General features: G+C 43.2%; 1 protein-coding gene across 4 annotated transcripts in view; it reads left to right on the top strand.

Moving 5' to 3' along the window:
* The first annotated feature begins 1,031 nt into the window (after window positions 1–1,031).
* The window catches only part of kidins220a (kinase D-interacting substrate 220a), a 41,684-nt gene continuing 17,039 nt past the window's right edge, over window positions 1,032–25,676 (top strand). For 2 of the 4 annotated variants that reach the window (XM_079369336.1, XM_079369334.1), the window contains exons 1-23: window positions 1,032–1,234; window positions 4,855–5,013; window positions 6,215–6,313; window positions 7,050–7,148; window positions 8,372–8,470; window positions 9,153–9,251; window positions 9,380–9,478; window positions 10,423–10,620; window positions 10,752–10,850; window positions 11,163–11,261; window positions 11,432–11,530; window positions 11,650–11,827; window positions 11,965–12,129; window positions 12,324–12,503; window positions 12,728–12,893; window positions 13,222–13,373; window positions 13,803–13,903; window positions 14,015–14,200; window positions 14,394–14,534; window positions 15,632–15,869; window positions 16,004–16,095; window positions 17,766–17,910; window positions 18,502–18,664. In XM_079369336.1, coding sequence (XP_079225462.1) covers window positions 4,882–5,013; window positions 6,215–6,313; window positions 7,050–7,148; window positions 8,372–8,470; window positions 9,153–9,251; window positions 9,380–9,478; window positions 10,423–10,620; window positions 10,752–10,850; window positions 11,163–11,261; window positions 11,432–11,530; window positions 11,650–11,827; window positions 11,965–12,129; window positions 12,324–12,503; window positions 12,728–12,893; window positions 13,222–13,373; window positions 13,803–13,903; window positions 14,015–14,200; window positions 14,394–14,534; window positions 15,632–15,869; window positions 16,004–16,095; window positions 17,766–17,910; window positions 18,502–18,664 — 3,029 coding nt within the window. In that variant the 5' untranslated portion in view covers window positions 1,032–1,234; window positions 4,855–4,881. Of the gene's footprint in view, window positions 1,243–4,854; window positions 5,014–6,214; window positions 6,314–7,049; window positions 7,149–8,371; window positions 8,471–9,152; window positions 9,252–9,379; window positions 9,479–10,422; window positions 10,621–10,751; window positions 10,851–11,162; window positions 11,262–11,431; window positions 11,531–11,649; window positions 11,828–11,964; window positions 12,130–12,323; window positions 12,504–12,727; window positions 12,894–13,221; window positions 13,374–13,802; window positions 13,904–14,014; window positions 14,201–14,393; window positions 14,535–15,631; window positions 15,870–16,003; window positions 16,096–17,765; window positions 17,911–18,501; window positions 18,665–23,888; window positions 24,979–25,676 lie in introns of those variants that run through there. The other 2 variants (XM_079369337.1, XM_079369335.1) reach the window with 2 other exon arrangements.

Genomic DNA, 25,676 nt, shown 5'->3' with positions numbered 1-25,676 from the left:
TATCTCTTTCATTTCTCTCTCCATGTGTTGTTTCGATTGTCTGACTTTGCTATATTAAGTCACATGAGAATTGGTATTATAAGCATTTCTTCTGAGTATATATTGTTTATTTCTGATTGATTATGAATATGTAGTTTTTTGTTGTTTCACAGAGCGACACTGGAATAATGCTTCAGAGAGGAAGAGTGACAAGCCATACGACAGTCATCTCTCCTTTCCACACACCCAGTCTCTAGTAGTTCACACAGGAGCTGAGAACTAAAACAGAGTTCTTCCTTTTTCCTGAAGTCGAACACATGACAATCTGGTCCCAGGACTTTTTTAAAAGGACTAATGAAGCTCGCAGTGACAACTGACCTCGTACACATTTTCTTACCTAAATGTTTTGAGCCATATTTCTGAAGAACATTTCTTTTGTTTGCTCAGTCATAAATTCAATCAATTTATGAAGAAGATCCTCTTCCGCATACTGCAAGAAATTTAAGAAATTGTATTTATTGCATACTGTACATAGTTTAAAGAAGACTCTAAGCTATGTCTGTTTAGCCTACTATTCAAAACCTTTTGAGCTGGAATCTTTGGGAATCTCACCTTACAGTTTGTTTATTTGTTGTTGTTGTTGTTTCAATTTGACAGTAGCAGCATTCATGTTGACATTGCATCTATGATAATATAATATTAAGTTTAAAAAAAAAATAGTGGGTGGGCACAAGCATTTATGCGGGGGGGGGGGGCACCTATGGCCTGCCGACAGCGACGGGTGTGGCTGTAAGACAATGCAGACCACTAACAAAGGACTGGATGGGTTTATTTCAAATTTTGTGGGTCGATAGACACTTAGTTTACTCAAATAAATGTTCAAAAACACTGTAAAAGTGGATTTGTCATAATATGTCCCCGTTAAAGCAATATGGTAGAAGGCAAAATGAGTAGATAAACTGAGCAGAAACTATATGCAAAAACGTGACATGGCGTCATTATGGTATACATATGATCCTAGGGGCGGGGCCTTGAGTCCTGACGTATGGTCCTGACCAGCAGAAGCAGCAGTGGTAGGAGGGAGGAGGAGGAGCTACAACTGCTGCTGCTGCTGTTGAGGTTGTTGCTACTGCTGGCTGTACTGTAGAAAAAAAAAACATTGAAGTTGTAGCAAGGTATGACGTGAAAGGTGTTTGACCATTTTCACTGTTCACTGTTATCAACACACAGGCAGCCAAAGCACCCCCCAACCTAGGTAAGAGGGTTTTTTGGGCATTGCAATACTTTTTAATGACTTTTTTTTTTTAGATATTATTAAAGAATCCTGACCTGTTGGAGCGCGAGCGAGCTAGCTACTCTGAGCTAACATTAGCCTTCGGTTGTTCCCCCTCGTGAGTGTTTTGCAGTTGTTTCCTTGGAGATAGAACAAAACAAAGGAAGTCAGTCTGATGCTACAAACGACTAGAAATCATAATAAAGGAAAATACCAGCAGCATTTATTACTGCATTACTTTTATCTTAGTTAAGAACGAGATAAGACATGTGATATGAGTGTGTGTGTGTGTCATCCAGATGTTTACTTTTTTTTTTTTAACAACGCAGTCTGAGAGGCGAGTCTGTTGTTTTTGCTTTTTCGACGTATTCAGGTTGAAGAAATAGGCTTGTCATGTTCTTAATATGTTTAGCATTAGTACTTTGTTAAAGTTGTGTCGTGTTTGTCAGAACAGCGGCTGCTGTGACCAGGACTCTGTTCCTTTAAATTTAAAAACAGAGACTAATAGAAATGTACGACTTCCTGGGTTACATTTTTAGAGTTTTCCAGGCAGTCACTTGACTGTAAGTTAACCTGTCTCCTAACCAGTCGGCTATGTGTCACTGAAATGAATCCTCAGCAGATTCACACCCACATGACAGGCCTTAAGAAGCTGACAGATCAAATGTGGAGATCCTATCAGTGCTGCTTAGCTCCTGTGTTCATGTCTCTGTCTGTGTGTTCACAACACAACACAGCTGACAAGGATTTAAATTTCATGACGATAAATGTGTGTTTCTACATAAACAACAGTCATGCACTGACTTGAAAGTTGATGTTGGCAAGTAATATTTGAGATTTTCATTTCCCCTGAATGTGTGACTTTACATCCTTCCAGTAATGTAATGAATACTTATCCTGTCCACTTTGCTAATGTGTTTTCCTAGTTCTCTCATGTGCTTTCCTATCTTCAGTCCAATCCAAATGTATTCGATTAAGCACTTTAAAAACAAAACAAAACACAGCTGACCAAAGTGCTGTACATTAAAGTAAAACAACAAAATATCTGTCTGGCAAAATGTTGTGAAATGTAAGTTTAAGGCACTGTAAACTTGTTCACAATATATTGATCAGTGTGTTATTACATGGTGGGGAACAATTCATGTAATTGTCAGTTAAATGATTGAACAAACACTATTTTTGGAAAATAGTAACACCTGCGTGACTGTATTAAAAATGAAAACAACCACAAGAGCCCTTTAGCTAAATGAATGATTTACCCTTATTAGTGAGAAATTCTAACTATCATGTTCAATAATCTGTGACAGTCCCATTAATATCTACTAGATTATTCTTTATTGCATTATTCAGGAGTATGGCCAACATCTTTGTCATCTCTTCCTTTTTGTCTGTAGTTGGTGCCGAGGCAGTGCCATGTAATGAATGAAAATGTGCTCGCGTGTGTGTCCATTGTGCTTGGAAGAGATGGGCGTAGACCAGCCCCCCTCATCTAATATTCAGTCTGGAGTAAAAGGGGGGGATGCTGAGCTCGAATCCGACAGTGCTTGTTGATACTATGTGCGAGTGAGAGGGGGGATAAAGATTAGTGTTGAATATCTAAAGAAATAAAAGCGTCACCCTGCACAAAGGTAAGGCTTCCCTTTGTTTACTTTTACAGCTTTTTTTTCACAACCACATGCTAGTCTTTTAGCAGCTTTAATCTTTGTGTTTTGCTGTTTCCATCTATTGTTTTTTAAAACAATTTTAAAGGGTGTTTTAAAAAAAAAAAAAAAGGATGGGTGTTGGGCTCCCATCTGATCATTGCCAGAGAGAGTGAAATGTATACGGATTGGCTCTTGTGTTGTCTTATCGTCCACCCATTGTGCTCAGAGACAGGGAGCCGTGGAGGGTGTGTCAACAGGCTCTTTCCCCAGCCTCTGTAAACAAAGGATTTTTCTCATTAATGTGGGACGCTGCCCGATAAGGAACAACCGCTGGCAGGTGATCTGTACCTGGAAAAAAAAGCAAGGTCCGACTTTCAGAAAATCCAAGAAAATAACTTTTTTTCATGGATCTCACTCTGAATCCGACTGCTTTGGGGCCCCTTTTTGTGTTGACAGGGCCAACATCCATGTGACATGTAATCTTTTTTAGTGACGTGAGCGTGAGCTGCTTGTCTCACAGATTATGTTGAAATATTGAGCTGTGTGTTTGCTAACCTTTATGTGAAAGTTATTGCCAGGGCAGCTTAGAAGCAATGAATGCAGCTGATTAATTCAGAGCTGCTCTGGCAGGAAGCGAGTCCGACCATGATGGAAGAGCACAACTTTGATGAATCTTTAATGAGTTTTTTATCGATTGGCTGAGTCTCTACTACAGCTTGCACAACCATATCTTTAGGGGGGGAGTTTCTTTTGTCATGGATTTCTTAGAAGGCTCAGATATTTGACATGATTTTTGAGGAGATCCTGTCACTGCTGTTGAATGACACCCATGAATACTGCTTGTAAACTCTGCTCTGAGTCTATGTCTAACATAACTCTCCAGAATGGTGGAGCCTCATTATAGATAATTTCCTCCACTGGCGTCTCAATTGATTTGTCTGATGCGATTGGCTTTCTGCTTCCTACTGCTCGTTTCCCATCAATGCAAAGCGATTTCATTAAATAATCCACTTTCATGCACCTGTTTTTTTCTTTCAGGCACTTTAGTGAACAGCTCTTCTTCCCCTGTTTAGAACAAGTTCCACAAAGTCCAGTTTCAGTCAGTGGGGGAGGGGAGAAGTACGGTTGTCCTTAATATAATTGGATCAGACGGGGCAGTTCACCGTTTGTCCAAGTCGTCATTAAATCAAAGGAGCAAAGTTGAACCGCTGTTGTTTTGTCTTCGGTGGTTTTCGATGACTTCTTGAACTTTGTTAGCGCAGCGCTGGGATTCGTCTGCCTTCATTAAAGCGAGCACACATACACACACACACACACACACACACACACATCTCCGCTCGTGTTTTCAGCATGAGTACACAGGACGATGTAAATCGAACCGACCCCTCCTGGTAGCTCTTTTTGTGTATTGAGCGTTTGCAGTGAATTCTCTTTAACCAAACTTTGACATCTTTAAAGGACAAATGCACACAATGTCCCAAAAGGTTGAGGAAATTTAATTTGACGGTAAAGACGGACAAATACAGCTTAATGAACCTCTATGCACACACGCACATACACACACACACATACACACTGCAAACTGCTCGGTTTAATGACCATATTCCTGTTTTTTTGTTGTTGTTTGTTTCTTGTTTTTGTATTTGAAATACCAGTAAGTCTGGTTAAAGACATTTTTTTTAAACACATGACGTCCTCTTTTCTGATTATATATCCTGGTTTTTATAGCTGGCTGTAAGATGCACTCTCTTTTAATTATTCCCATGGGTGAGTTTTTGCATGCGAGTTGTTTTTTTTTATTTTTTATTCTACAGCATCGCTTCAAAGAGACACCACACCCTCTTCCTTGGCTTTCAATTTGGAGACTCTGCCTCTCGTTCAGTCATATGTTGCACGTTTAGCTTCACGGGGGCCAGACAGATTTCTGTGACTTCTCATCTCTTTCTGTTCTTCTTCCAGAGGTGCACAGGGGGATAGCAGTCAGCCATGGACACCAGCACCTCGCTGAAGATGACCTCCCTGGCCGTCCAGAGTCTGTTCGGCTACGTGGAGGAGGAGAACCTGGCTGCCATCAAAGCCCATTTGGACAAGTTCCGAGATGTGGATAGCAGGAGTGATGTAAGTGAAGTCATGAGGCGCTCCGGACACATTTTTCAGCTGTCCTGTGGGAAAAGGGACTGTCGAATTAGTTTTCGAAGCCTTATTTAAACAATACTACTATACTCAATGTTCTTTTGAAGCATTTTGTCAGAGAAAGGCAAAGTGCTTGATACTGTGTGTCAGTCAGTACGTTGAGATCTGTCTTTTTTTGTCAGCCTATCACAGAACAGACATGTTAATAACAGAACTGGCAAATCAAAGCTGCTTTGATTTAATTATGGAAACAGATAAAACATGAAAACTTATAAGGGAGGGTGGGGCAGTTTACACCCATAAATTAACCCAACGCATACTACTAGTATACGACTGTATGCTCAACCCGTCTAATGTACTGTTAGGTATAGCAGTAGAGTTCAACTTTAAATTGTTGTCGCACAATTTAAGGAATAAAATGAAAAAAACCCAAAACCAACAATGAACTGGTCCTGCTTCATGTCAGTCTGACCTCCTCCACTGGCGTCCATGTTTTTCCTGACACACTTGAATGAGCCACACACTGTTACACTGGGGGGGGGGGGGGGGGGGACTTTGTTGTGACATCGAGAGTGCTGCTTTAAAAATACTCCCCAAGTGAACCGAATCCTCGTCTGAAAATAGTCCCCAGCACAGTCCAACTAAGAGGATTAACATCTGCTGCAACAAAAAGGACTTGAATCTTGATATTTTCTGTCCTTTGCGTTAGAAAATTGCAAAAATCCAACCTCTGAATAACTCACGACGAATGTGCTTCATAATTTCTGTTGAGATTTTGTCAATTATTTCTGTCTTTGCCTTTTTAATGATATTTCCCTTCTACACATAAAATGTGGAAAGATCTTAACTCAGTTTGTTCTGTGAAGAATACATTTCTCTGTTTCCATTAATAGCATTGTTCTTGCCCACCTTTTACAATATAGGACCTATTAAAAAAAACCCCCACCAAAATAAAAGTTTCTGTATATGTTGGGCCATGATGAATAAAAGAATGGATAATCAGTTTGCTCTGCTGAATACAGTTCCAGTCAATTCATCAAATAGTATCACTGCCTGCCCCCTTTTTCTCCCAGGGAATTCTCAGAGTGTTGAAACAAACAAAACTGTGAAATTAATTGGCTTGATGATGAGTTTAAAGTCTGTATCACAGTTTCTCAACCTTTCTCTTGTTTTTTGTTTGTTTCAGAACGGGCAGACTCCTCTGATGGTGGCGTCAGAGCAGGGCAATCTGGAGATAGTACAAGAGCTCATTAGGAGAGGATCCAATGTTAACTTGGATGATGTTGTAAGCATGCACACACACATACACACACACACAGAACATGCTCTAACTGCCGAGTACAAACACACCAACTCACACAAATACACGTGGTGCTATAGAGCGCATCACAGGTGTGAAAAGAAGTGCGGTGGTTGTTTCACCGCTTTACATTGACGACGAAGCTCAAATATTGCCCGCTATGCTCCAAACCTGCTGATCTCACCTCCCTCCTGACTCGTCCTCAGCTATTATGAGCAATCACGAGCTATAATGACAACTTATTACACGCTTTTACCTTTCACTCCTTTGACGAAAATGACGGGATCCAGTCGTCAGCCAACACCCTGGTGCCTCGAGAATCCTGTCCCCCCCCACCCCCCCTTCACACACACACACACACACACACACACACCCATCAATTCACCCTCCCCCTCGGACACACGCACTCCCACTCACTACACCTCTCATTAACATCTCTCGTACATGCAAACCCATTATTACACGCGCCACACTCAAACCTCTGCCCAGAATCAGAAGCAAGGAGAGGCATTACACGCTGCGGTCAGCCTCGTCTCTCACATTCGACGCGCCGACACTCCTATCCTGTCCATGCGACACCCCGTTCCCATGAGCACCTGGTATGACCAGCTGGTAGGTGAAGTTCTCAGAGCATACTCGGGGCGAACGGCGAGGAGCGCGGACAGACTGGATTGGGAGTGACATGGGCGTCCTCAAGGTGATTGGTTGTCTGTGTGTGCAGGACTGCTGGACGGCGTTGATCTCGGCGGCGAAGGAGGGCCACATCGAGGTGGTCAGAGAACTGCTGGAGAACAATGCTAACCTGGAGCACCGAGACATGGTGAGAGCATAGAGAGTTTTCTGCGTTTAGCGTCTGGACAACTTATTTGTGAAACGTCACATATAGTCCAAACAGTGTAAGACTGTGCGATTCTAACGATATCACGGCCTCCAGAAAATCTAGCTGGTTTTCCCAGCGCAAAAATTAGAAAAGAAGAAAAAACATAAAATCCTGAATGTAATCCTCCTCCTTATTTACTCTTTATTCCATTTTTCTAATATTAAAAAAATGTCTTGGATTTATTTTAGGAAAGTGAAGTCGTGAAGCCTTGGTGCAGGAAACGTGCTTTAAAAGTTGATCATCAGAAAAAGATTTCATTGCTACACACATCGCAGCGACACATCTTTAAATATGCTCAAACATGACATGTACATTTCTCAGATGGTCGCGCTCGATTGGTTGATCAGGATGATCTGTGAGCCTTGAAATGGACATGAAATGAAATTACTTTTATGTGCAATGAATCTTCTCTATTAGTAATTCCATTTACTCTGCTCTGGTTCTTCCTGCATGGTGCATTGATACGATTCAGCCCGGGCATCCCGACTTATAGGAGGCCGCTGGTGTCGTCTTCAGACTTGCTGTCGCAGCTTTTCTGTGTTATTTGTAATGAACAGGCTAGAAGCAACATGCAGACGAGAAGTTTTTTTTCTTTTTTTTCACCGACTGAAGCTGCTCGGTGTTTCAGCAATGATCCAAACGAGCCCTAACCATGAATAAATATAGGTTCTAAACCTTGATATTTGCATTCAAAGATCATAATCTTTTCTTTTTCTTTTCTGCTTTTTCATGTAATACGAGAGATACCGGGTTCATTTTAAATCCTTAAAGCCTCTGTGACTCTATGGGAAATGTTCAGGACGTCAGCTGACTCACTGCCGTGCGGGAGTGTCTAAGCTGCAGCAGGACAGATCACAGCCAGTCATCACAGTGGGATTATAATAAAACCGCTCTGCGTGATACTGTGCACTCACTGGATAGTGCGTCACCCAAGTTAGAAATAGAAAATTCTCCAACACGAGGTCTGCTTAGATTTTAACTTTTTCATAAAGCTTCGAATCGAACAGCTTGTTCTTTAAAAAAAAAAAAAAAAAAAAACTGAACAAAATTTCCTACATGTAAACTTCCCCCCTCTTTTCTGTTGCTATTAAAAAGCCATGTGTTGTTAGGAATATTCTCTGTCTTTCACTTCACCGTGTTCTGTGTGTGTGTATCCTGCTCAGGGAGGATGGACTGCTGTCATGTGGGCAGCCTACAAAGGTCGTACAGACGTGGCCGAGCTGCTCTTGGAAAAAGGAGCGAACCCCAACATAACTGGTCAGGTAAGGAAAGTGGACGCACTCACACTAAGTAATCTGTACTGGCCCAAGCACACTTCACCCTCAAAGTCCAGTTTGTTTACGTGGTGTGAGAAGTTTTTTCTCTTTATCTGTACTTCATGTTGTGTCTTTTTAAAGGCGCGGTCACACCGGCTGTCCGTAGCATTCCGTACTCAAGCACGACGGCTAAAGCCAAGGACGCGTACCGTGCCTGAGTACGGAACGGAGCGGTCACACTGGTCAAACGAAACGAGAGCTTGCCGGTGTGACCGCACCCTGAGACAAATCTTTAAAGGTCATGCTCAAGCACAGAACGCTTCCTTGGCTCGGGTATGGTTGGAAGAGGTGTGCTTTGGCACGGTACAAGTTACTCATGCAGGAGCACAAGCTCGGTCCCGTTCCATTAAGGAGAGCCTCTGAATAAAAGGACTTGAAATAAGCAACAAAGTCAGTTAAGTTGCTGCCTTGTTCTGTGTTGTGCTCAGAGAGAGTGCGCCCCTAAGTCTTCCTATAAACCGTGGCATCACTTGTTCTGAATGGAACATATCGTCAAACACAACCACAGCCCTCTCTTTACCTCTCTTGTGCTGTTTCAGTTATGTGATGGGGCTCGAAGCATTTGTGTGACCACAGACCCATCTCTGATCGTAACTCCCCCCCCCCCCCTCTCCCTCTGCCTCAACAGTACAGCGTCTATCCCATCATCTGGGCAGCAGGTCGAGGCCACGCAGAGATTGTCCATCTCCTGCTGCAGCACGGAGCCAAGGTCAACTGTTCCGACAAGGTAACTACATGCCGACAGATGTTCATCACTTACCGGCGTTTAAATCAAGCAGAAGATGTGGTAAGAGGCCGAAGCTTTATGAGTCCTTGTATCTTTTCACCGTATCATATTCTCTCATTTGTACACAGTATGGCACCACTCCTTTGATTTGGGCCGCCAGGAGGGGCCACTATGACTGTGTGATGCACCTTCTGGCTAATGGAGCTGACGTGGACCAAGAAGGAGCAGTGAGTAGATATCCAGCAAACGATCATTCACTTTGTCAGGAGAGATCTGTTATGCTTCTTTTTGGACTTTATTTCCCCGATGACACACTGTTTGTTTTCCCTTGGTATCCTAAACTTATTTTAAATAAGAAAGAATTAAACCTTTAAGAATACTGTCAGAGCCTAAAATAGTCTAAATAATTATTTGTATATCCATTTCACCTTCCACTATACCGCTCTCCCCCGTTCTGGGTTGTGGAGGGCTGGAGCCGATCCCAGCTGTGATTGGGCGAGAGGCGGGGCACACCCTGGACCAGAGACAGACAACCAACTTACACTCGCATTCAATGTTCGAGTGCGGGTTCGAACCAGGAACCTCCGCGCTGAGAAAAAAAAGGAAACAATTCAGCTGTTTAGACTATTCATTTTGGAAGTTAACTTCTCTGACATTGTGTAATGATTGGAAGTGTTAATATGGGATTTTATAGTCTGGTAGTCAGAGAGTCTTCATTTCTTCTTCTTGGGGTTCATTGTTGGTGCCGCACAGACACAGCAGCCTGTTTGTTTTTGCTGGTGTCATTTTCACTAAATGAAGATTTAATGCGACCACGCTAGAAGCCCATTAGTAAACTGCAGTTTTAAATAATTGATTGCATCAATGACGCTGCACATCTGTGCTCCTTCTGACCCAAACTGAACAATGTGGTACTTTGAAGTGTGACATCAATAATCAAATGGAAATAGAGTTTATTAAAGAGCAGATAAATGACATGTGATTAGTGCACTCTGCTTCCTGGAAACATATTTGAGTTATTTGGCTTACTACATTTACGTCGACAATGAACTTTATTTAACCCAAATTAAAAGCCTTATACCTCAGACATGTTAAGAGAAACAGCCACAATGTTGAAATATTAAGATTTAAAGGACCCTAAGTTTTGCCTCTTTTCTTACTGTCCTTCCAGAACTCAATGACGGCTCTGATCGTGGCAGTGAAAGGTGGCTTCACAGAGGTCGTGAAGGAGCTGCTCAAGAGGAACCCAAACGTCAACATGACCGACAAAGACGGCAACACGGCTCTCGCCATCGCCGCCAAGGAGGGACACACGGAGATCGTGCAGGACCTGCTGGATGCCGGCACCTATGTCAACATCCCAGACAGGGTGAGAACACCCTACACGAGCGTTTTCAGCTTCCCTGTTGGAATATGGAGAGGAGTGGTTGAGGATGAAAAAATGATGCGACGATTCACAGCTTTTGTCTGTTTGTGTTTTTCTTTCCGTCTGTCTTTCAGAGCGGGGAGACGATGCTGATTGGAGCAGTGAGAGGAGGTCACGTGGAGATAGTGCGAGCTTTGCTGAATAAATACGCTGACATTGACGTCAGAGGGCAGGTAAGACCTCCTCTCCTGCTAGCTCTGCTGCTTGTTTGATTTGGAAGGCAGACAGGAGGCCTTGTGTGAAACCTCACACTGCTACTCAACATTGTTGCATTGGCTGTGTTGTTTCTTGTGAAAGTAAACTTGAATCCATGGGTTACGAATGTACACAAGTATTATTTTTGTATAAAACAAACCACACCTAGATATCCCTTGCATAATATTTAACATTATCCATTTTCTATCCACACAGTCTAAAAAGCTTTTTTGTGTATCTGCCAAACTTATTTTCCTCCAAGATAAACTCGCTTCTTCTTTCCACATCAGGATGGAAAGACTGCCCTCTACTGGGCTGTGGAGAAAGGCAACGCCACCATGGTGAGAGATATCCTGCAGTGTAACCCCGACACTGAGAGCTGCACTAAGGTAAGGCACACTCAGTGTGAGTGAAGGTGTCAAATGTAATAGTGTAATGTTTTAAAATCATTTCCATTCAAGTATATTAAAAAGTAACAACAAAAAGGCTGTGTTTCTGTTGAGAAACAAAAATGCAGGTAGGTACTTGAAAACAATAAAAAAAAAATTTTTTTTTGAAGGATGGGGAGACCCCACTTATCAAAGCCACCAAAATGAGGAACATAGATATTGTGGAACTGCTGCTGGATAAAGGAGCCAAAGTGTCTGCAGTTGAGAAGGTATTTTTTTTTAAAAACACACTTGCACCATCTTCTTTTTTTTTTTAATTCTGTTGTTAAACATAGGTACTCAAATTCTTTTTGACATTAGATATCATCTTCTTTTTTGCCTCTTCTAGAAAGGAGACACGCCCCTTCACATTGCCATCCGAGGACGAAGCCGAAAGCTGGCGGAGCTGCTGCTGAGGAACCCCAAAGATGGCCGCCTTCTTTACCGTCCGAACAAAGCTGGGGAGACACCATACAACATCGACTGTACCCACCAGAAAAGCATCCTTACGCAGATATTCGGAGCCAGTATGACACATTTCTCCCCTCTACTCTAAACTTTATTGATCATAAATCAGAAAATGTTTTCTCTCCTCTTTTCTTCTTTCTTATTTTAAAATGTTTTTCTCACCATAAATGTTCTCTCTGCTTCTTCTTTGTCTCAGAGCACCTCTCCCCCTCTGAGTCAGATGGAGACATGTTGGGTTATGACCTATACAGCAGTGCTCTCGCTGACATCCTGAGCGAGCCCACCATGCAGCCACCGATCTGCGTCGGACTGTATGCTCAGTGGGGAAGCGGCAAGTCTTTCCTCCTCAAGAAACTGGAGGGTGAGTCAGCAATCAGTGTTAAATAAATCAAAGATGGAAAGTACAGAATTGCACAAATGATCTTTTTCCCTTCTTCTGCTTCACTAAACATGTCATATTTAGTGCTGCGTATTGTCTTTGTGTGTTTTAACTTCCACTCCTACTTGTTTGTGATTTAAAAATTAAAAAAAAAAATCCTTCCTGTGGTCCATCAGACGAGATGAAGACGTTTGCAGGCCAGCAGATAGAGCCCTTGTTCCAGTTCTCTTGGCTGGTCGTCTTCCTCACCCTTCTCCTCTGCGGCTCCGTGGCCGTGGTTCTGGGCTTCACTGTTGATCCCAGGTTGGCGATCGCCGTCTCACTCAGCCTCCTTGCCCTGCTCTACATCTTCTTTGGTGAGTACAAAAAACTGCAACTTCATTTTAATCTTTTAAATGATAATGCTTACACACAAAGCAACTAAAATTAGTTTTCATATTATCCACAACATTGAAGGTTTTTGTTGGAAGGTTGCCTTTCCAAAACGTATAACAAAGGAATGAATGGAGTTTCTTTGCACACACTCATCTCCACACTTCAGAACTAACACAATCCCCCCCCCCTCCTCTGCTGACTGCAGTGTTAGTGTACTTTGGAAGTCGTCGAGAGAGGGAGAGCTGGAACTGGGCGTGGGTCATCAGCACCCGTCTGGCTCGCCAGGTGGGTTACCTGGAGCTGCTGCTCAAACTGATGTTCGTCAACCCCCCCGAGCTTCCAGAGCAGACCACCCGCGCACTCCCTGTCAGGTGACAACCATTTGAGTTTTGTTTGAACCTTTAGCTAACCAGGAAGATTGAAATGTATTTTCAAAAGAGACACGGACGAGACAGCACACCAGTTATTCTTCACGTTCAAATATCACGACACACACAAGACAGAGGTCAAGTGTAGCATGACATTTTAACTTGGCCTTTTGATTTTTGAAAAGGGAACAATGATTTAAGGATAATTGTTATGAGTTCTACATATAATAGGAGGCCAGTACCATCATTGTTAAAATAACAAGATTTCTCATCTGCACTTTTTTCATTCTATTTAGTACAATAAGGCGTTCTTTTTGTTCACTTCCCACAGGTTCTTGTTCACGGATTACAACCGTCTGTCCAGTGTTGGAGGGGAGACCTCCATGGCCGAGATGGTCGCCACCCTCTCCGACGCCTGTGAGAGGGAGTTTGGCTTCATGGCCAGCAGGCTCTTCAGGGTTTTTAAAAAGGATGAGATCCAAGGTAGCGTCTTAGTCTGGGGCTTCGCGTGTCTTTTAATAGAACGACTTTAGGCCCGAAATATGCTCAACGTTAGTACCAAACGGACACGTACGCGTTCTGATTGTCACTCGCGTTGTCTTTGCTTATACTCACAAAGTCCAAACGTAACATACGTTTCTTACCGGAGGCCTCCTGTAGGGGGCAGGCAGCCAAATAGAGCTTGGTTTGTCTACCGTTTGTGTGGTCCGGAAACGGATATCATAAAGATGGTTATAATCACGAACCATATCCATCAAACGCTCCTCAAACATAGTGTCCTGTTTTTAAAAAAAAACGCCTCCTATATGCACGTCAACCGCCAAACGTCCGGGGAAACCATAGAAACCAGGTAAAGCTGTATTTTAGTGCTTCATACTGTCCTCTTTTATTAACCTACTTCTCATATCTCAGGTAAGAAGTGGAAGAAAACGTGTTGTGTTCCCTCTTTCGTGCTGTTTGCCTTGACACTTGGATGCCTGATCACTGGTGTGGCCCTGTTGGCCATCTTCAAGGTGTGTGACAGTGATTGACCATGGACTCTTTCTTTATACTATTTGAATTGTATTCTAACCACCAAGCCAGCTGACACCCTCAGAATGAATCGCACTTCTTTTCTTTCCCAGGTTGACCCTGAGAACTTGACAGTTAACGCTGTGCTGATAGCCATGGCCAGCGTGGTCGGGCTGGCCTTACTGCTGAACTGTAGGACGTGGTGGCAGGTGGCCGACTCTGTTCTCAACTCGCAGAGGAAACGTCTTCACAGTGCTGCCAATAACTTGCATAAACTCAAGAGTGAAGGATTTATGAAGGTAGACTAGCACACATTTTCCATGACATCTGTTAAAATGGTAACCCTCTGACCTCCGGGTGTCACAGATGAAAGGAGGCGTCCCTTCTCTGTCAAAGTTAATAAACCTAATTAGTTAACCTAATCCAATCAATTACATTTCCCACATAAACATTTTAGATTAACAGTTTTTTCCCCCTCCTGTTTTACACCAGGTGCTGAAGAATGAAGTGGAGCTAATGTCCAAAATGGCTAAAACCATTGATGGCTTCACCCAGAACCAGACACGCATGGCCGTCATCATTGACGGGCTGGACGCCTGTGAGCAGGACAAAGTGCTGCAGATGCTTGACACGGTGTGTGTCCGCACATGTTAACTGCACGTGGTCGCAGTAATGATAAATGTAGCTCGACTGACAAACTACGCCGGAAGGAATCTGTCAATCAAAACATTTATGACCCAGAGACTGTTGTACTGTAGAACAGCTGACATATATAGCTTTTACTTTAAATGGGTCTTACACCTGTGCCCTCAGAGCCCACACATCACTATTACTGTGCAGCCACTCTGCTGTTTCCAGCTGCCTCTGCTCCCCTCCAAGTCGAGTCCTCCTCCCAGCTGCTGTAATAGAATTTCCTTTAGCCAAATGTTATTATTTGATGAAGTAATCCCAGAGAAGATGGCAACCTCCTGTGTGCTAATGTGATTTTCTTATTCCTGGTAGCACCTCCCACTCACTGTAATACCATCTTCTGTCTGAATACATTCACAAACAGCACCTTGAAATCCATTTTTGCAGGTTTTCACAAAACGTGATCATTCCCCCCCAGCTCCCCCCCCCCATCCATCCATCAGTCTGGGTACTTTTCTCACCGAATTTGATGCAGACATCATGTGATGGGGCTTTTGTGCAGACAGCTGTTATGAGACTGAGGTTCATCATTCCGTGGGACGAGCCTGAGGGCTCTGGCCAGGGGTTAACAAACCATGTATGCATGTAGCACAAATTGATGTCCTGTGACACTTGGACAATGTCCCTTAGTTAGCGGAGTGGAAATCCCCAACAACATGTGCTGCACAGTCCGCTCTCACAGAGGCCATTAAGTTTAACTACTACAGCTGACTGTTGCCTCAAGCTGTCATGCTGGTTATTGATTGGATTATACCATCAATAGCCCTAGCCTAGTGGTTAGTGCATTACTCTATGTATGGAGGCTATAGTCCTCCCACAGGGCTCGGGTTCAAATCTGACTAAGGGCTACTTTCTTGTTAACTATTCCCCGCTCTCTCTATTCCTGATTTCTAAATCTACTCACTGCCTTCTCTCTAAATAAAGGCATATAAAGTCCCATATGCAATTTTAAGAAAACAGAAGAGAAACACACTGATACATATTACCACAAAAAAAGATGTTCTTTTAAGCATTAAATGATGGATCTTGTCTTTTTTCAGGTCAGGGTACTCTTCTCCAAAGGCCCTTTTATTTCCATCTTTGCAAGTGACCCTCATATCATTATCAAAGCGATCAACCAAAACCTCAACAGTGTGCTGAGAGACTCCAACATCAACGGACACGACTACATGAGGAACATTGTTCACCTGCCTGTGTTCCTCAACAGCAGAGGCCTCAGTACAACCAAGAAGCTCTGCATGGTTGCCCCCACCAATGGAGAGACACAGCTGAATGACGGTAAGGATAACGTATTTAAGGACTGGCCACATTTTTGGGCCATTTTGAGGTGTGAATTGACGGCTTCTCAAGCTCTGGTTCTGATGTAATAAGAAAATGCATGCAACACGTTTCTCTGTCTTTTCTTCCTCCAGGATGGCATGAGGACATGGACAAAAAGATGTCTCAGACCAACATTGGTCAAGACCCTGCCAAGTTTGGCAGCAAGAACGCCTTAAACCGCAGGGTAACAGCTCTTTATTTACATGGGCCAGTGTTGCATAATCATTTAACAGCTGCATCTCAAGGTCTTTTTGGGAAACAAATATGAAAAATGGCGCGTACACAAATAAAATGGTTAGGGTTGCAATATGAGTTACAAATGTAAGAATGGATACATAATTAGACAATAATAGAAAATAATAGAAATACAAGACAAAGAGATGTCCAAATGAGATGTTCCAAAGCCGATGCAAGATCGTCGAATGCTGTATATTGTTCATGCCTATTTAATTAGACACAATTCACATCACGCTCCTACCCTTAACAGCTAAAAAAAAAAAAGGCAACTATAATAATACATTGCAGAAGTGTGGTGTTGGCAGGCAGTGTAGAGGCCAGAGGACAGCAGGAGACACACAGAGACGGAAAAGAGAGAGGTGCTCGGTGTGCGGCCAAGGTTCCTGGTGTAATTGATGTAATGACTGTTTATCCTTCCTGCTGCGTTGCCACAGCCTAATGACAAGGCCTAGCACCAGTGGGTCCCTGTGACAAAACACTGGCACCAGGTCTGCTGGCAGGAGGCTAAGTGACTCTGCTGCTGTCGCTGATACCTCACCAGCAGCCCCCCACGGCACCTTTCTGCTACCCCTTCTTCTCTTCCCCCTCCCTCCCTCCCTCTCTTGTTTGTTTGTTTGACATGTGTTTGTACCTAGGGTTTATCTAGTACCCTCAGTTATTAGCGTTGGCTCTTTTCATTACGGGGCGGCAAAAGCTTTTATTTGCCCTCCGCCACTTGCTTGCTCTTGGCAAGAGGGCCCTCTCTCTACAAGTGAAGATTAAAATGAGGGTGGGGGGGATGAATTAGTGACTCTCCATTATTATGTGGCCTCTCAAGTGACTTAAGGAGTATCTCATTTGCCATCTTATTTGCATTCATTGGATTGAAATGAATGTCTTTTGTTTACTTCCAGAAAGTCTGCAAATACATTTGTCTTTAAAATGAAAACCGTAAGAGGAACCAGGAGAAGAAGGCAAATCTAATCTAAATGAACTAATTTATCTGTGTAACTACAGTCAGAGTGGATACTTTTTGAAAAGCCTGCACCACAGGGCCTGCCTGTCCTATGGACCCTTTCAGTTCTGACTGAGTGGTGGCCATATGTTTTACCCGTCTGAGAAAGAGGTCATGAGACCCGCGTTATGACTTCAAAGTCAACCAAAAACCTCGCCTTGGCTCATGACCATGGCAGCTGTCTGATATCATCACAGATGTTCCCCGGTAGATCTGTGTCAATAGCTCGCCTGTGTGTCATGCCTGTTCAGCCTTGGACAGCAGCTCTTTGATTTTTTTTTTTTTTTTAATTTGCAGTCACAGGAAGATGTTTTTTTTCTTTCTCGTGAAAAAATAGTCATGGGAAGAATGAAGGTAAATGTGTATCATTGCAGTGTGGAATTAAAGATGAAAATGCCCTCATTCTTTATGCACATCCTGTTAATAGGGCCAACTGTACCCATAAGTCAGGCTAACCAAAGAATAGTTAACTGATTGTGTGTTACTTTACGAGCTTCTCAATTCAGAAATAAAATCCCTATTGCACTCCATGTTTGGAGCAACAATTAAATGAATAGGTTGGATGTTGGAGATGTATTAACCTTACCAAGCCAGAATCTTCACATGTCTTGTGCTCTGTAAAGGACACATACCGGCGTCGGCATATGCAGAGGAGCATCACCAGGCAGATGTCTTTTGACCTGACCAAGCTGCTGGTGACAGAGGACTGGTTCAGTGACATCAGCCCACAGACCATGAGGAGGCTGCTCAACATTGTTTCTGTCACAGGTAAAGAACACGTTATGAAATTCTTACTGCACCACATCAAAGCCGTTGAGCCTAATTTAATGAATTCTAAGGGGATTAAATAGACTTTATTTAATTTAGATTTATGACTGATGATGAAGAATGGGGAATAAAAAAAATAAAAAAAACTGAGTGGAAAATTAACATGATCCAGTTTGAACAGATATTTAGATTAATTTGAAGCCTTCTGCAAGTTTTGATGCATCAGCGTTTTAATACCATAATTAAGGGTAACAGAAGTTTAGAAACAGTCAACATGAGACGGCAGTGTTTCATGTAGACCAGCTTGAATAAAAGTGAGGACAACAAACCTTCATAGCAAAATCATATCCACTGTCTCGGATTCCTGCAGGCTGTGAAAGAACGTCATACCACAATAAAAGCATCCTTTCTCAAATAATATCAGTCAAACTTATTGAGAAAACAACCAGACACTTCACAGATATAAGTCCATTTTCATTTTCCTCTCACCACAACTTGAACAACATGCTGAGGAGTAGCACCCTGAGATGTCGATGTGGGATGGCAGATTGGGAGACCAGTGATTTCTGAATCCGCTCATCATCTGCACAGGTCGCCTGCTGCGGGCCAATCAGATCACCTTCAACTGGGACCGACTGGCGTCATGGATCAACCTGACAGAACAGTGGCCGTACAGGACATCGTGGATCATCCTGTTTTTGGAGGAGACTGAAGGAGTGTCGGACCAGCTGGCGCTCAAGAACATCTATGAGAGGTACACACACACACACACACACACACACACACACACACACACACACACACACACACACACACACACACATACACACACACACAAAAGGATTCTGATCTAAAGTCTGTAAAGGCTTTTAAATGATACCCATTGTTTCTGTGCCCTGGAAAATAACCCCCTAATAGATAGATAGATGGATGGATAGATAATGTTTCTTCATGATCTATGTAATTAAAATCCTGATTTAAGAGCTTGGACCAGCAGGTGGCAGTAGAGGATTTAGTTTTCTGTAGGCAACAGTCGTCCAGCGCTTCTGCAAATGGCTGTGAGTGCCACAGTAATTGGCCACTGACAGACTTTTTAATTCAACTTAATGCACAAGGAAAGTTCTGTCTTCTCCATTCTGATGAAACGACACATTTCCTTGACTCTCGACAACAGGCCCACTATACGTTCAGATGTCTTTTAGGGAGTAGTGACGATAAACTCTTCTATCTGTCTGTGGTAAATTCATACGACTGATCTTGCGCCCCTGCGTCTGTGCGGTCACTGACGCTTCAAGGCGTGCACATCACAAAGATGAGGGGGAGGCCCGCATAGGGCTGAGTCGCTGGGTTTCGGCGCTGTTGTGCATCAGTCGCTGGCCTTTAAAGGTTGCACTCTGTCACACTACACTAGTGCCTACGACTCCTGCGGCAGCAAAGTGTCACAGACGGTTACTGTCAGCCAGTCAGCCAGCGAGATGCAGCAGACAACCCTCCCTTCCCCCGTCTCCAAGGCAAACCACTGCCTCATTAAAAATGTTAGTTTTTTTCTATTGGTTTTCAAAGGACAATAAGCATTAGCATGCATGTATACAACACATCTACTGTGAAGTGAGATGTGTACAGCGTGAGGGGAGGAAGGGGGTCAGAAGGCTGTAACACTTGGTATATATTAGGTTTAAGTAACGGTTGTAGTTCAACCTTTGATATAACCCAGGAGGATTCAATGAATCTGTAGGACTGCCATGAAATTGTGCACTGTCTCTCCATCATTCAGGAGCCTTAAACACAGCAGACGACTGTGCTTACACTCTTCATTAGACTTAATGCAGCCATCATCTTGTCTTTGACCAGCGCCCTGTCCCTTTTTTTTTTTTTTTATCTTCCTCCTCACTGCTCGTCCTTCCAAATGGCTGCTCTGTTCCGTAGAGGCCGTCGGAGAAGCGGCCTTAATGATGATGACAGGAAGCCTCAAACAGGCTAAACACGACGCCTCGCCTTGAGGCCTTATCTTCCGCACTAATCTTCCGCTGATAAGACTCAAGCCTCTGTCTGTGCATCTTTTTTTTTTTTTTTCTGTCTCTGCTCTTTCCTTCCTCTTTCTTCTGATCAGAGGCTCTTCAGGTCTCCCTTTTTTTTTTTTTTGTTCTGGATGAGCTGTTGTCTTTTTTTTTTTTTTCACCTTCTCGGCGATGGATGAGCACTCGACAAACCTCGCAGAACCTCAGGCCCCTTTTTAAGACCGTCTCCCTGCCAACGGATAGCTGCCCGCGTGTTTGCTTTCCTTCTCCGCAGTGTGTTTGAATACTCACACGAATGACACGTAAATACACTTGCACGCATCACATGCTATGATTTGACCAGTTCACCACTTCCTGTAGCTATTAGCATCTTTTTGCTTGAATTATTTGTGCCACCAGTCCAACATGGCTCTGACCTCCTTTCTGCACTTTGTTTGTGTTTTAGTGTCCATACATGTGCACAGGATGTTGCGCTCATCCTATCTTTGCACAGTGAAACTGCACATCCCCAGAGCGTTACTAAGTGAATATATTAGTGGTGAAGTGAACGTGGGGGTGAGTCAGCCCCTTATAGGTCAACTGTCGCCCTGTATCTCAGTCACAAGGCAGCCTGCGCTTCCTCTGCTCTCCTCTTTACAAGGCACGTAGACCACAGTATACAGAGTATCACCAAAAAAAACAAAAGATGTTTTTAAAATGATAACCGAGACATATCAGAAAACTTCCTTTGGACTTAAAATGTATGCAGTTTAAATCTCACTCTTTAAAAAAAAAAAGAAATCCTGGTTTCATCCTTTCCTGAAGTCCTTTTGAAGATCGGGCTCAGTATCATCATTTTAAAAACCCTCTGCCCTCTCAAGCCTTCAAATTGAAAGTCAATGATCCCATACACTACCAACCCCCCGTCCCCCCAGGAAATGTTTCACGAGTAACATAGAGTGCCTCTCAGTGGGGAAGGTGACAGCGACTCTCTATGGCATGTACCTGAACTCCTCTGGAAGAAAAAAAAGAGAGAAGAAAAACAACAAAACAAATAGAAACACACGCCCACCTTCCCTCATATCTCTCACAAACACGTGCGCTTTCAAAAACGGCTGAAAGCTGTTTTTAGCAACTTGCCTGGCTATAGCGAGCGTCCATGAGGGGCAGGGAAGTGTCGTTTTAGGACACAGCGTGAAGAGAAATAAGTAGAGCTAATTCCTGTAGCCGGAGTGGGCCGGTACAACCTTCCTAATCTGATGGAGAATGTGTAATCGGTTAATAACCTTTGCTATTTTTCAATGATTAACCGTAAGACGGGGGAGGGGGAACAAAGATTGCACTGTCTGAAGGAGATATTGACTAAACATGAACAAGCTTACACATGCACTCACAAAGCACACAGCTGTAAACGACTCTCTCACTAGTTCTTGAGGAAAGGAGTGATGCAGATTCAGACCAGAGAGAAGAAGAAGGCTCGTCGGACCAGCCCGTATATTTGTTGCTGTCAACTTAACAACCCTAAATCTGTGTTTCCAACGTTCTTTGAATACTAGCAAATTGAATTTGGAGCCCGCAGCCTTGTGACTATCATTTTCAGGTTTATCATGTCCTCCTCTTCAGCATCAGGAGTCAGTTGCTCCTTGTTTTAGCTCCCATTAGTCTTAATGGCTCCCGCTAACCTAGCTCACTCCTGCTTCATTGTTATTGCTTCAAAGCAGCTCCGCTATTTCCAGCGGCTGTTAATGGGCTTTAGTATTTTTCATTTTCTCGATGTTGTTTTGGAGCCATTACATTACGTTCAGCCATTCAGTAGAAGTCTTTTAGCAGAGTAATTGAAGTTAGAGAGGAAGTGCAGCTCCTGGAGGTGGTTCAAGGGCTCTCGTTTTGGACGCACAGCTGCTGTCGTGACTTCTTCTATGTTCTTGGTAATCTACTTTCCTCTTTATTTTTGTCTGTTTTGACCCCTTCACGCCTTATTTCAAATTGGTGTTCTTCCTCTGTTTGTGTGTTTTTTTCCGTCCGTCCGTGAGAGTGTCGGTGCGTTAATGATGTTTGCTTAATTCAATCGCGAGTTTTCTTTTAAATAGCTTTTGTCCTCTTTGAACGTGATGGCCTTTAAATCAAGTAGGGGTTGTAGTATGTAGTGTTGGTACAGCATCCGGTTACCCAATCGAAATGTCAGAAGATCTATGAAGTAATCAGCGTTGTTTTTTTAATGTGACATTTTGCTGATTTGTGTTGGTTTTTTTTAATTAACACACATTTTGAGGGTTTACTATTGACCAGACAAAGACAAAACTTCAAAACAAAAATATTTTACAGAACTATTATTTTTCATAATTTTTTTCACTATTTCTGTGTTCGTTAACTCACTGTTTGTAAATTTCATCCTTAGTGGAGAACTAGACTGTAAGAGATGAAGCTCTTTGAACCAATCACACAAACTGTCAATGAATAATGCAGCATCCGGAGGCCTGATTGAGCGGCTCCTGTATCTCTCGGCACACCTTCAAGGTTTGTGCATACGGCGGGCCTTAGCATCTGTATTTATTACTATTCATTTTTGACAGTCTGATTTGTTCAGAAATTGAAATGGTTCTGTGTTTCGGATGATCGGGTTAACATATTTGGTCCTCATGATGAACGGGGGCGGGCCCCTCGGAGAGTCTATTCCTGGACGCCTAGATCCCTTTTTCAGCTCTAGAAGAAGAAAAAAAAAGTGTCACTGGTCCACTGAGCAGGTTCCTGCCCTGCTCTGACATCTGGTGCCCTGTCTGTGCCAGGATGCCCCCGCTGCATTCAGGAGTGTGTTCCTGGCACTGCACCTGAATCCTCTGTTCATTACAAACAGCCACACATACATACAAACTATATTGCATGCTATACACTATCTAGAACCGCTCACACACATGAACAAACTGTGATTTCATTAATGCACCGTGTCACTGAAACAGGAACACACACACACACTTTTTCCTTTAACATAACAAGCTGTCGTGATTGAACATGCAGGTAGGTATCCTAAATCTCGTATTCAAAAAGCATGTGAAGTACACACACACACACGCACACTAAGCTCTCACACCAGTGCAAGAACATATGTCACCCACAACTCCTCTGAGAATCAGTGTAATTAATCAGGCCCTGAGATTCAGGCTGCGTTCAAGAAACACGCATATTCACACACACACACACACACACACACACACACACACACACACATTCATGTATATTCACACTTTAAGCAGAAACGAGCAGAGAAATTCTTGTCAGCCATAATTGCAGTATATTTTAAAGTCCATTTTTTATCTTTGTGAGTTTAGGTTTGTAAATATTGTGTTGTTGTGTGTTGATGCGCTTTTTTGAATGCGTACTTTTTTTTTTTTTTTTTGTCACAGCGTGATAAGCCCAACTTTACTTCACGCCCCTTCATCTTCTCATCCCCTCTGCCCCGCATTCATCCACCAGACAATCCCCCCCTTTTGAGAGACGTGACGAGAGCCAGGCACTTCTCGGACACTTGAAAACTTTTTTTTTTTTTTTTTCCCCACCCGCTTCAGTTAACACACTCTGAATGAATATGTAGCCAGGCAATTCAGCCTTAATTAGAGAGACTCTTATCCCAAGTACGGAAACATTAAGATGACGCTCTCTTCATTCAGGATTACTTTAATTGGTACAATTATTGTAATTTGGTGGCAATTATGTGCTGGGAATAAAAAGTGCTGTTCCAAAGCTCATGTGGGTGATTCCCTTTATGTGGAATCCTTTAATAAGCTCTTAAATATCTGGCCACAAAAGGCGCTATCCTATTCTTTTCTTATGATGAATACTTTTGAACTTCTCTTGCCCTCAAATGAAGTTTCTTATTCATTGCCTATTGTTCATGTGAATTCCACTCATGTGTCATGGCACTTTTTATTATCTCAACGCACGGCAAGTTCTTTCTTCTTACAGAAGCCCTTTGTCCCCGTGTAGAGTCACTCCAGGAGGTGTTTTGTCGAAAGGAAGAGTGAAACCCTGAGTCAAGAGTCCCCTGAAGATATGTACTGTACGTCCATGTTCGAAGTCACAGACGTCTATAGAGTTCTAGCTCCGTCACCCACAGGACACCAAGCATTGATTCCCCCACACCAGTGTTCCCGACAAGCCACCTGACCGATCAGGAGATAAAGACAGACGGGCACAGAAAGGAAAGTATTGTAAGGCGTGAGATAAAGCTGGAAAATGGAAAGAGACAGTCCGTATAAGATAAGAAAAGGCCTTCTAAAAGAGTGGAAAGGAGTTTAGTCTGAGGGAGTAAAATAAGGTAACAAAAGGGAAAAAAAAGAAGAAGGTGTGAATACTGCAGATGAACGGAACAGTTTGTGTAAGGATCACTGCAACACGAGTTCGCCATCAGGTAGAAACAGACGCGTAACTGCAGCAAAGGCTGGCGTTGTTTAATCAGCCAATTTAAAATGTGTGTCAGTTAGAAGCACCATTTTTTTTAATGCCAGTGCCGTAAACGAGACCTTTTGTACGTCTACTTTGGCTCTGCTCTGGTGTAGTATTGGGACGCCAGTGTGTGATTTACTTGGCGATGCAGCTTTTGGGAAGCACAAGGGTTACTAAGTACGAACTAACAGCTGGATCTCCACCTCTGTGTGTTTTCCAATGCAGATAAGGCATATTGATCGGGGCTTGAAGGTCCAGCCTTGAACTAATAAACTATAAAGGGAGACAAAATCTGGTATCCAAGGCCTTGACCATGACAGTCGTGTCTCCGTCCCTCAGGTGTTTGCTAATGGTGACTCAGCAATTACCATCGCTCAACCCCCCACTGGGCTGCTCACATGCAGACCTGTGACACAGGACAAAGAACACGTTTTTATGTATTCAGAGGCGACTGCATGAGGACTAGTTCTTTATGAAATCCTTATTAAAGCCCTTTTCATTTCTGCCTGTAAGCCCAAGTTGGAGGATTAGTCTAATTGGTCTGAAAGGAGAGAACTGCTCCGTTTCCCTTTTCCTACAAAGCATAGAGAAACATCTCAAACGCAATAAAAGCCTCCAGCACACCTCTGACTTTTTCTCTGCCCTTTGTCATAGAGTCGTCCAGCACTGACAACAGGACTTGATCGACATCAAAATGTGACACCGAGACGGAAGGAAAAAGGAGCAGAGGACTCCTCAGCCCTCTGCTCCTCTCCTTCCTCCTCCGTGATTAGCACACATTCGCCCGATGCTACGGCATTTCTGCAGCGTCGATCTGCCACTCTTCTGACTCTCGAAACTGCTGGAAGGTGGGGGGCTGATTATAAATAGCATTGCAGGGTTGCAAAAGGGTCAGCGCTGACCTTTAAGTGGGCGAGAGTTGCCTCTCAGATGCCGCCGGAACCGCTGGCACTCTTGATAGTTAACGACCAAATACATATGTAGATACACACACACACACAAATGGTCAAAAGTCAATGGAGGTCAGGCCCTTTTTAGGGGGTGTAGAAACCTCGCCGAAATTTCAAAGAACGACGAGGCAAGTGAACAAGCCCAAAGAAAGGCATGTATGGGCTTCCAGATGAAGCCTATATTGGCAGGGATCAAGTGTCTCCTTTTTTTTCACCGTTCTTTGCTGTTATGAGCTTTTAGTTTTTACACGTGCCTTTAGCCACTTTGTAGCTCAAGCGTTTGGTTTATCAGATATGTCTGCTTGAGCTTCAGCTTCGAAATGAAGGCTTTCACTACTACCTCTGACTCCGACCCAAACTGGAGAAACCGTTTAATCGA

This window comes from Symphodus melops (assembly GCF_947650265.1).
Source record: "Symphodus melops genome assembly, chromosome: 19".
NCBI lineage: Eukaryota > Metazoa > Chordata > Actinopteri > Labriformes > Labridae > Symphodus > Symphodus melops.
This window is presented reverse-complemented; position numbering and strand designations above follow the sequence as displayed.